At 36.9% G+C, this 11741-nt stretch overlaps 1 protein-coding gene across 8 annotated transcripts in view; it reads left to right on the forward strand.

Moving 5' to 3' along the window:
- LOC128024988 (ankyrin-3) overlaps window positions 1-11499 on the forward strand; it is a 138674-nt gene extending 127175 nt beyond the window's left edge. For 5 of the 8 annotated variants that reach the window (XM_052610922.1, XM_052610920.1, XM_052610921.1 and 2 more), the window contains 7 exons: window positions 200-274; window positions 595-726; window positions 913-1056; window positions 3973-4642; window positions 4746-4968; window positions 9588-9666; window positions 10277-11499. In XM_052610922.1, coding sequence (XP_052466882.1) covers window positions 200-274; window positions 595-726; window positions 913-1056; window positions 3973-4642; window positions 4746-4968; window positions 9588-9653 — 1310 coding nt within the window. In that variant the 3' untranslated portion in view covers window positions 9654-9666; window positions 10277-11499. Of the gene's footprint in view, window positions 1-199; window positions 275-594; window positions 727-912; window positions 1057-3972; window positions 4643-4745; window positions 4969-7762; window positions 7850-8378; window positions 8463-8589; window positions 8728-9587; window positions 9667-10276 lie in introns of all 8 variants that reach the window. The other 3 variants (XM_052610916.1, XM_052610914.1, XM_052610915.1) reach the window with 1 other exon arrangement.
- The last annotated feature ends 242 nt before the right edge of the window (window positions 11500-11741 follow it).

The following is an 11741-nucleotide window of genomic DNA, read 5'->3' on the forward strand; positions in this document are numbered from 1 at the left end:
ACCCTAACCTATTATTTGAATATGGACACACTTTGTTTAGGCAAAAGTATGCAAAAATCCCCCCCAATCCTTTAATTATGTTTACTTGATCAGAAAAGGGTAGTTTTTCATTTATTATTAGGCTATTATTTATTATTTTACTACTTTCATGAATATCATTTTTTTAAGAGTTTCACGACTTTCCATCCTCTGCTCTCAGGCCCTCAGAGCCCCTGTGAAAGAACTGATGTGCGTATGGCTATTGTGGCGGATCATCTTGGCCTGAGTTGGACTGGTAAGAAATGACAACACCTAGAGGACAAAGTGTTGCATTACACCTTAGCACAAATATACCCCATATAGGTTTATATCACTGTAATTATGTATGTAATGTAATCTGTGAAAATAATGTCAAATTTTTACCCCTAAATGATACTTTTTAGTGTTACTATTATTGTGCATGCATGGCTTCACCTTATTTGTTGTTGTTTCTCAAAGCATCGCTGCCACTGTGATCAGTAGGGTGTGCCATCTGCAGTCACTGCAGTACTGCACATGTGTACGGGGGAGTGGTAAAGACAGAAGACTTGTTAATCTATTTTTAATGTGTTGCAGAGCTGGCCAGGGAAATGGAATTTTCGGTTGATGAGATAAATCAGATCCGTGTGGAAGACCCAAACTCACTGACAGCTCAGAGTTTCATGCTTTTAAAGAAATGGGTTAGCCGAGATGGTAAAAACGCTACAAGTAAGTGTGCCTATGGACTACAAATTTTCTGAATAAGAGATGGAGAGGAGAAAGGTGGGTGGGGTTTGGGCTGGGACAGACTTCTGTACCCAAATCATATTCTCAGCTATCATAAGAGAACTAATGTTATTAAGTCATAATTTGTTGTTCAGCTAATAAGTGCAATCTTTTCTTTTTTCCTTTTAGCGGATGCCTTATCCGCAGTCCTGACTAAGATCAATCGGTTGGATATTGTGACATTGCTGGAAGGGCCGATATTTGACTATGGTAACATTTCAGGCACAAGATGTTTTGCAGATGATAGCGCAGTTTCCCAGGAGCAGGCTGATGGTAAAGTTTAGCCCCATCTACCTGAACTCTACTTTACTATGTCTCTCACAAATCTGTAGATTCATAGAACCATCATGGCAAAACACTTATTGCTCTAAATTCTAATCTAGTATCAACTTAAACTCAAGTTTAAGTTTAAATCTCTATTTTTTTTCCTAATCAATTAGATTCGGCAGTTATCAACACTGCTATTTCCCAGCCTGGTGTAAGACCAGTCAGGGATCAGTGTGATCATAAATATTGAATTATTATGATTGTATGTTTGTATGAAAGCATTAAAGCATGCATCTATGTGGTACATGATAAAAGCTAATGCTGAATCAAAACTTAAACCTGTCTTAATAATAGTGAGGATTACAATAAATGTATATAGAGCAACAGTTGGGATCCATAAGTTTAAAAAACCCTTAGTTTTCAACAACGATTATCTATAAACCTTTCACACCTTTAAGATTGTAAACTTGATGATACATGCTTTTGTAGAAATATCATTTAATTGCCAAATTCCAGATGGACAAACTACAAAAAAAAAAAAAAAATGGCTGTTGTCACGGTTGTGCTCTTATTAGAGTATCTGTTAAGGCTTTATATTCTAGTCGTGTGCTGGATCTGATGGGTTTAAGATTTGGTTCATACCGTATTAAGATAAATATTATGTTTATGTGTATATGAAATATCCTCTCCAAAGTATACCAACTTCTGTAGCTATCAGCAATGGCAATAGTGCTCTACTCTATTTTCTCACTACACTTTCTGATTCTTTCTCAGATAATCATACATAAAAACATAATAATAATGTCCAACCTGCTTTTACAGCATGATTGCCTTAATGATTCTCTCTGTGTAGTGCTAACAGTTATTGAGTAGTTTGGAAGCAATATCAATAGCATGGCTCTGGCTACTCTGGAATGTCTGCTTGCTGTCAAGCTGCCTGATCCTCCAGTATCCCAGAATCCTCTGAACCTTCCTGATAGAGTGCTTCTGCTGCAAATCCAGACCAGCTGCTTCTCCGCTGCCTACCAACTTCTCTCATAGCAACACTTTTGCCTCATTTCAAAGCACATTGGGGCAGCACTGTATAGTTGCTCTCGCTTTGGTGGATAAATCAGCGCCAGCTCTTGCTTCAGCTCTTCAGTTCGCTCTGTCATTAACACTGCATTCTTATCTTCATATAGCAACATCATCCTGATAAGTCTCATGTTACTAACGGAGGATCATCAATGTCTTGTCTTACTTCATTTTTCTGTAACCTAGTGTCCATTTCCTTTTCTGCATCATCATCAACCATCTTTCTCCATTTATGTCTAGACCCCGCTGTTCCTGAACATTATATTTAGTGTTGTAATTACCTGCCTTTGAAAATTACATGGTGAACTACACTCAGATATCTATAACAATACTAATTATACTATATGCTGCATACCTTAATGGTATACATTATTTGTAATGGAGAATTCTGGGTTAACTTATGCTATCGATCATCTGTGTTATCCTTTTGACTACCACAGAAAATGCCTATTCCTTAGTTTCCTCAGCTTGTATTTTTGCTAAAGCATTTAAAGGTGCCGTATGAAAGTTTTTGACTCTGCTAAAACATAAACACACCATAATATGTTTGCAGATATTTAAGAAACATGCTAAGTTAACATACTTGTTTATCTGAAAAACAATGCTACAGTCAGTTTTTCTATTTTGTAAATCTGCGTTGCGGGCCGGAATGTCGGTCTCTGTTTTGTTTTTTGAAACCCACCCACTGCAATTTAACCCAATTGTATTTCGGCAACCCAGGTTGCCAGTTGGCGGAAAACACAGCGCATTTAATTTAATTCATCGTCATGTGTGCTCGTTCTTGTTGGTGTCATCAATCTGGTAAACTGCTAGTTTGTTCATTTTTAATCCAATTTTGAGTTTGCTGGTATAATAATTGCTTTTCCTAGGCTGAGTTGACATATTGGTCTAATATATGTATAAGATGATTACTCAAAAAGGACAATGACATAAATTAAAAGCAAATAACATTTTGAATCCTACAGTTCACACTACAGTTCTATAGTCTAAATATAAACATAAATCATGCAACAAGGTAATTTTTGAAGATTAGAATCCACTGTAAAAAAAATAAAAACAAACAAATCAAAGTGATTTCGCCATCATATGCACAACATTTAAAGCACATCCAACTCTTTATTACCACATTTGGTGTTATGGAAAAGTACCATCATGACAGAAATTAAAAGCAACTATTTGAAACCAGAAATGCATCATGTAACTGTAAAATTAAATAATAATTATAATAAAAAAGTAATAATACGTACTATGTACCCATTTGTAAGGAAGATTGTTAAATTAACTAAATACTCTATCCAATGCTGTCACGTCACGGGACAAAAGAACGAACAACCCGAAGACCCGAAAGATGAACTAATCAATTCTCTTTCCGGCTCAGACTGCATTGGTTTAGCGTATGGGTCTGTCACGTGATTAAGGAATGAGTCAAAAACCCGATAGACCCAAACGATGAACTAATCAATTCTCTTTCCGGCTCAGACTGCTTCGACTGACACAGATGAACTACTATATTGCGCATGCGCGACTGAACAAATCACCCCCCGAGACCACTCGTTCTTTCTGAGTCAAATTGAAGATTGGTTCAAAATGAACTAATCGTTCAAGAACGACACATCACTACATAAAACACCTTTAAGATTCAGTGAAAATTCAACAATTTTTACTTCGGCAAATAACCCAGAAATCTCCTTAAAAGTCATAATGTTAGGGCTCATTCAATTCAGAATGCCACCCTAACATCAACATGATCCTCTATGACATTTTCAGAGGCCTCTGTCATTACATCTGTTGCTGTGGCATTGTACACAAGTGGTGTTCGCCTTCATCTCACTGTATTGTATCACTCAGGTTACCACAGCATTGAGCTGGAGCTCAAGAGTCCCTCAGAGCTGGCCTATGAACCCCCTACCCCACTGCGCCAGGATGATTTCTTTGGCGAGGACAGTAGGCAAAATTTCCCCTTTAGTGCCCCTGTTAGACCCAGTGAACTGTCCTTGCCAACCACTAGTGGCCCAGTGTCTGCAGAGACCAAGCCACCTACTGTCATGGCTGAGGACACCTTTATTGAAGGCCGAGATTCTGTTGGCCAAGAGGATTGGTCAGCTGAAAATGACTTTGGTGTCAGCAAAGAAATACCAGTGACCTCGGAACAGCATGACGGTGAGGGAACCTCAAACGAATCAGATGTCTTCCCAAAAAGTCCAGTAAAAGAGCAGATGGAAGTCCAACCTAAGCTTCCCGTCTGTGTCTCAGCCAACGAAGCTCCTGGAGAGAATGGCAAGTCTGGGTTTGATGAAGAAGATGAAGAGATGACCCAAGAGACAATAAAGTCTCTCTTGGAGAACATTAAGTTGGAGGAAGGCTCAGAGGAGGAGGAGATGACTGAGGAGAGGTTGCAAGAGATCCTCTGTGAAGTGCAGCAGGCAGACAAAGACGTGTCTTCCATTTCAGGTCTGCGAAGTGAGACATCAGGTGCAAATGGGAAGATGGCAACTTCTGAACACAGACTGGATTCTGGGTAAGAACAGTGACCTCTACCAACATACTGTATTCTTATTCCGCAAGCTCAGCAGGTTAGGTATCAATCGAGTAATGTATTTCGAACTTTGGTGCCTCCACAGCCAGGAACTAATGTCCTCTACACCAGGAGTGGAAACTGAGAGGCAAAATGGGGAATATCAAAAGCTCCAAGCCCAAGCTCGTTTGTCACCAGACGCCAATGATTCTTCCAGCAAAACAAATGGTAAAGCTGGGAAAGACTCTGGACAAGAAGTAAGCAGTGAGGCTGTAGAGGACAGAGGACCAAACAACAGGGAGGAGGACATTTCCGAGCCTATAGTCCAGGTAAAATCTTATTCAATAGACCTTAAAATAGTAAAGATCAATGCTTTTTTAGATTTTCTTAGAATGTTTTTTAAACCAAACATGTACTTACATTGCTCAGGGTGTCTCAATCTTCTCCCTTGTTCAGAACTAAATTGCTGTTTACTCATTTTCAGCCAAAAACGCGAAACTTCTTATGCGTTTTCTATGTACGTTTACATGGCAATGGCATTTTGGAGACTGAAAACTCAGATTTTTGAAAACGGGTTTCAAAGTGCAAGTTTTTGAAAACAACGTCATGCGCATGTATAGTACAAGTTAGGTATGTTGACGTGCAGTACGTGTCGATTTTAAGGGCAAGAGTGAAAAAAAATAACATTACAACAATCACGGAGTATTGTGAAAGTGTGGATTTACTTCATTAATGTTACAGGCAACAGTTGAGACACATCATTATTTTTTTATTATTATTTTGTATTTCAAGCATCTTAACAAAACAAAATAGGCTAACATAAACACAACTGTAAGTCCTCACAGACTGAGAGGTTTATATTATTCATACTATAAAAGAGAAATAAACCACCATAGAAGACATTAATCCAAATAAAATAAAATACAAATATATTCATGCAACCATAAACAATGTAGGGGATTAAACAAAATCACACTTATTAAACATATCACATAATTTCTTGGCCTTATCACATCTCATCATTTTCAGGACCCCTGTAAACATGTCAAGCTCTTTTTTTAAAACATTAAACTGGGGTGCTGTTTTCAGAACTTTACATTTGTGAATAAAGTATTTTAACATGAAAAGTAAACAATTTACAATGAAGTCTACACTTTTATCCTCCAAATGGACTCCAAATTTCAACATGTCCCAAGTAATTGATGGAAAAATAGTAATTTTTTGTTTAATCCCGTGACATACTTCAGTCCAAAACCAATTAACCAGATAACAATGGAGAAAAAGTATTTTTGTTGTTGTTTCTACATTCTTATTACAAGATTGACAAGATATATTACAATCCATATTAAATCTTAATCTCAGAAGTTCCTTAGCAGGATAAATATCGTACAAAATTTTAAAGTGAACTCCTTTATATTTTGGTGGAAGAGGAAATAACAAATATTTGCATCTAAATTCATTAACTGATTTCTTATTTAGATGTTAAAAAATATAGTTCCTTCTTACTGGACCATGATAGATTTCCTGCATAAGACTATTTCTAATAAACTTATTAATACACTTCTAATCTGCAAAATTTACTTTGCCTAATTTAAGATCCAAAATCTTGGGAATGATAGTTGAATATGTTAAAATCCCCTTTAGCATATTAAGGAATGGTAAAGGAATACTTTTAATAACTTTCAAATAAAACTTTTCCTCACACTTAAAATTAAATTTAGTGCGTAAGTAATTATAACTAAAGAAGCAACCATTTTTATCCATAATGTACAACACTGACCAAATACCTGTTTGCCACCAGTTTGAAATAAAATACAACGATAATTCCATAAGGAAATATTATGAGGACTGAAGCTATGTTTAAACAACATTTTCCAATACAAGAGGACTTCTTTATGAAAATTTGACTGTTTCAGTGGAATTTTAGAAAAACTTAATACCTCCAAATTTTTTAGACAAACTGGATGGAATTGCAAACCAGTATGGTTGCTCATTTCTAACAAAAGACTAAAGCCGTTTGAGTTAAAGTACTCCATTCATTCATAATATCAAATCTATAGCATTTAATTAGGGTGGTCATATGCGCCATTCATATGGGACACGTCCCGGACAGGATTTTAATATTGCCTAAAACATCCAGAGCAGTTTGACCAATAACATGCAGGTATTGTACATAATCGACCAATCGTTGGGCTGCGTGTGAGAAGGTGAGATCTAGAGGGAACGATCAAAGCGATGCAAATATGTGCGTGTGTTTGTTCATTCGAAGTTCATTTGAAGCTTCGCTGCGCACAAATCCCCTCCCAAAAAAACGAAGTGCGCCACAATGCTTCAAGTCAATCGAACAAACAAACACGTGAAAGCGATTTGAAAGCATAAGGAGCCATGAATGTAACACAACGATCAACCTGCACAGTTCAAATAGCCATAACCTGGATATTAGGCATTATTAAAATCCTGGCTGGGACATGTCCCGTATGAATGGCACATATGGCCACCCTACATTTAACCCACCATCCTCATATTCTCTTATTATATTTTTCCTTATACTTTTTCCTCCAAATAAAATCTAAATTAAGTTTATTAATTGCTTTTATCTTTCTGGGAGAAATTGGCAATGAAAGACCTGGGTAAATGAATCTAGAAAGAATTGAAATTTTTAATAGCAATATTCCCCCAAACTTTTTTATATCTCTTATATCTAGACACATCATATACAACGTATAATCGTCACTTCCCTACAGGTGCTGATTACTAACAAGCTGACAACACCAACTACTGGCCTGGCATACATAATACAGCATTTTTGGTCACTTTCGTGGATATGTGTAAATGCAAATCATTTTGAAAACATTGTCATGTGTACGTGAAACTTTTTGAAAGGGAAAAACTTAAACGTAAACGTATACTTTCTAAAAGAAAAAGAAAAAAGCATTAGATTGATTATAACTGCTTATGTAAACACGATTACATTCTCTACTGAAAGAAATAATATCCATTATAAACTCTGGGTCACCATCAGTGCAGTGAAGATTTGTGACTTGAAGTACATTAGTTAAAGGTCTGAAGTACTTCATATGAAGTTGACAGTTCATGCACTGCTGTAATTTGACCTGACTCTAGCAGGAAGTTCGTAGAGATAATGAATCCAGCTCTGATGAGGAAGAAACTGTCACCACCAGAGTATATCGGCGGAGAGTGATTCTGAAGGTACTATGAGTGGAACTCTTGTAGATTTGGGCCAGTTTGTGTGCTACAGACTTTGCTTGTGCTTTTAGTCTGTGTGCTAAATGAAAATGAAGTGATTAGCACACTGCCACTTTTCACGAAGAAGCTGCTGTGTACTTTTCTAGCGTAATCTGATTTTTATCTTTTAATTTTATTCTCCTGTATTTTTTTCTCCATCCCCTATCTTTGATTAATTAAAGATGCTTGCTAAGGTTAGCACCACTACTAATTCTTCATGTTAGTATTACGTTTCTCTACATAATGAAACCTCGTGTTGTGCATCTTGATTTTACAGATTTTGTTTTAATTGAACCAAAATTTTCAATAAGTCAATAATTACTGGATTAATTTCAAGAGTTTTGTTTTTGGCATGTCAAAAAACAGTTTAGCCTATAGTCTTCGATCGACCAGTTTGTATGTTTGTTTGAATGACTAAATGCATCCAGCTATTGTCATCGGCAAGCCAAAGTAAAATATCTGTAATGTTTCATCGTGCATCCCACCTGTGTAGGGTGATCAGGCCAGAAACATCCCTGTTGAGACTGTGACAGAGGAGCAGTACACAGATGAAGATGGAAACTTAGTCACCAGAAAAGTAATGTCCATGCCCACCCCTATCAGCATCACCATCTCCTCGTTTTACCATGTCTTTTCTCTTCCCTTCTACCCCCGTGTGGGTCTAAACCAGTACCATGAGACATGACTTTGCCCCCTTCTCCTAGGTCATCCGGAAAGTGGTGCGTCGCACAGCTTATGTGGAAGATAAAGGCAGGAGAAAGCGTGGGAAGCATACCCGGCAGGCCAATAGGGCCGAGCAGGAGGAAGAGGGGGGCCCCGGGCCCCTCAGAGAGCACACTGAGGTTGGATTCGTGTGCGGTGCTGATGCTAGTGCTAGTGCAGTGTGCAGAACATTTCAGAACAGCCTGCTGTATTAGAAATTTAACCCAAGCTTCCTGATTTTGCTTTGAAGTGGCTTTATTAATGGAAAAGTGAGTGAACATCTGTGGATTGATTTAGGTTCCCTTCAGCTGTGTGGCCACGTACTTTAATGTTGCTCTCACACAGAAAACAAACAAACATTCAGATCAGAAAGCAGACTCAAAAAAAAAAAAAAAAAGACATCTGTGGGGAAATAAGCTTGAATAAGCTAAACTGTTACTACTGGAATCCATCTGCATGCCCATTGATTTTCAGTATGGAACTGATGCTATGCTGATTTCATTTAGGCTGCATCCTACAACAAATAATACTGAAAAATGACTTTAGAAAGTTTTGTTTTTCCATGAGCATAACTTACTTTTCTCATGATTATACAAGTTATCTTAACAGTACTAGTTAATCTTGAATTACCTCACAAATAATAAAAAAAAAAAAAGAGAACAGTAATGCGGTACTTGTATATAACTACGCTATATAGATAGCCTGATGTTAACTAAGTTATCTTCATTGCTTTACTGTTAATTTTCTTAATTAGTTTTCATGAGATAAAATAAATAAAATAAATTAAACTAAATAAAAACCTCCCAGTAAGTTAATTATGAGAAAATTAGAATTACTTCAAAGACACTCTCTCTCACTAATTTTTTCTTTTTTTTTCTTTCATAGCATTTGTCATGTGATACCATGGATGGGCATTGGAAATAATATCCCTATAGACACTGTGTAGTATGACGTCTCTTTTAGAGTCATCTCTAACTTTCTCAAGCTTTTGTTGTTTCAGGCTGGAGAAGAAGAGAAGGGCATAAAGAAGGAAGAAAGACAAAGGGAAAAAATGGGTCAATCATAACATGCTCTTTTGGGTAAGTCCAGGCATGAAACTAGGAGCAGTGGAAGTCAAGGGGTAAAAAGCAGAGAAGTGCAGAATCCTGTCAGTATAGGGAGTATCTTTTGTGTATAGTCATCACCACAGTAGTCACCAGAGAAATGTGCTTTGCAACAGCGCTTTTACCAGCACAGTTGAAACACAGCCCATTGATGACATGCAAGCTCAACAAATTAGTCCATGCAATTGTTCTTTTACTCATGCTATTGTGTGCAGACCAGGACAACATGTTTTGAAGGCTCATTTGGGTCTTGCGTTGTGAACCTGCACAATGACTGGACATCTAAAGTCGAAATGGTTTTCAAAACCATTTAAATAAATAAACCATTATTTATATTTTTTGTGGGTAGACAGGCTTAGATTTAATTAGTGACCTAGACAAAACACAGCATCATAAATAAATTGGATGTATTTAATTTTATAATATTCTTTGCTTTACACATACTTAAAATTTCCTGCTTATTTCCAGAGATTTTATCCCAGATTTCCAGTGTAGGCTCAGATTTTTTGACAAAATTTTTAAGTTATGCTATGTTCTTGCATGAATAAAATAAGCTGATATATTGCTGTATGTCACTGTATTTCAGATCTGAAAGTGTTTCAGAAACATTTTCCCACGAGGAGGATCACCGGGGATGTGCGGGAGGTCAGGGGATGAGGATCATGTGTCTGCAGCTTTCATACAACAAATGGTTTTCAGCCAGACAACTTTTGATTTAGCATGAGCATGAAAAAAATTGTTTCTGTCAATAACACGGAACCGCTAATGATTGAGAGGACGTTTCAGTCGACTGGAGTGTCCGATTCGAGGTGCTCCGCGGCAGCGCCTAAGCACTTCCGTGACCAAAGAGGCCACATACTGCAGATTGACAGAAATGGAGGGAATCGTTCAAATCACCTTTTTCACTCGCCTTACATTTTTTTTCCTCTCTGACACGTAATGTCGGGGTGTATAATACTGTTGGAGCTTATGATGTACATAACTTACACTGTATAAATTTGAAAGTGGCTCACAAAATGATTAATGCACTGGCAAGTGTGTAGGAATGAACTACCAATTCTGATTCCAATTTTAAGGGAACGCACTTCACATGCACTTGTATAATTATTATCAAGAAAAATGTTTGTTTAAAAAAGAAAAAGAAAAAAAAAAGCCAGCTTGATTTTAACAACTGATGTTTCTTTCAAACCTACTGTGGTTTTCAGTGGCACACGCATTGGAGCCGCTGTAGTTCTGTTTAAAGACTTATTCAGAGTACTAATATTTTCATGCATGTGATTCACTTTATTTTGATTTTTCTATACAGCATAACACACAAGAGATGGGGAGATGATGTTCTGTATGTACACTCACAGCCTTGCTAATGCTCACGTTTTTTTTTTTTTTTTTTTTATGAAAGATGACAGTATCACAACACCATTGTTCAGCTTCACTAAAATACACTGTGTCCCATTACATCCCAGTGCTGGGTTCCCCATGCATTTACAGATACAGCTGAAATCCGAACGCTCACCGGTATGCGTCATGTTGATTGACGTGATGCACTTTTAACTGTTCTCATGTGTATTGGATCTAAGATGTAGAAGTCTTTCTGTCAGCCTGTCATTTGTAATCATTCTAGCAGTGTATTACTACTTTTCAAGGCTGCTGTGGTTTTGGGGGCAATTTTACTTTGGTTTTGGTGCATTGAGAAATCACCCAAGCATTCATGGATGATAGATCTGGTAACAAACATATGGAAAAAACAAACATACACTGGATGATCAAATTAATTATTTAAGCTTATAATAAATTGTGTTCAAATCCTCACTGTGGTCTCTTTCTTGTTCAACATTAAGCATCAGAACGTTTATGCAGGAATCTCGTGATAAAAAGTAAGTCCAGGACATATTCAAAAGAAACATAAGAATTCAAGTGTAACGGAGTAATAATAATCAACCCATCCGGTCACAGTGGTTTTATTCATTCTGTAAATAAAGCCGTATATTGATGTGTATGTAGAAATTTACTGTAAAAATATACTTAATATTTTATTATTATTTACTTTTTTC

Source organism: Carassius gibelio, chromosome A12 (genome assembly GCF_023724105.1).
Source record: "Carassius gibelio isolate Cgi1373 ecotype wild population from Czech Republic chromosome A12, carGib1.2-hapl.c, whole genome shotgun sequence".
In the NCBI taxonomy this organism is placed as follows: Eukaryota; Metazoa; Chordata; class Actinopteri; order Cypriniformes; family Cyprinidae; genus Carassius; species Carassius gibelio.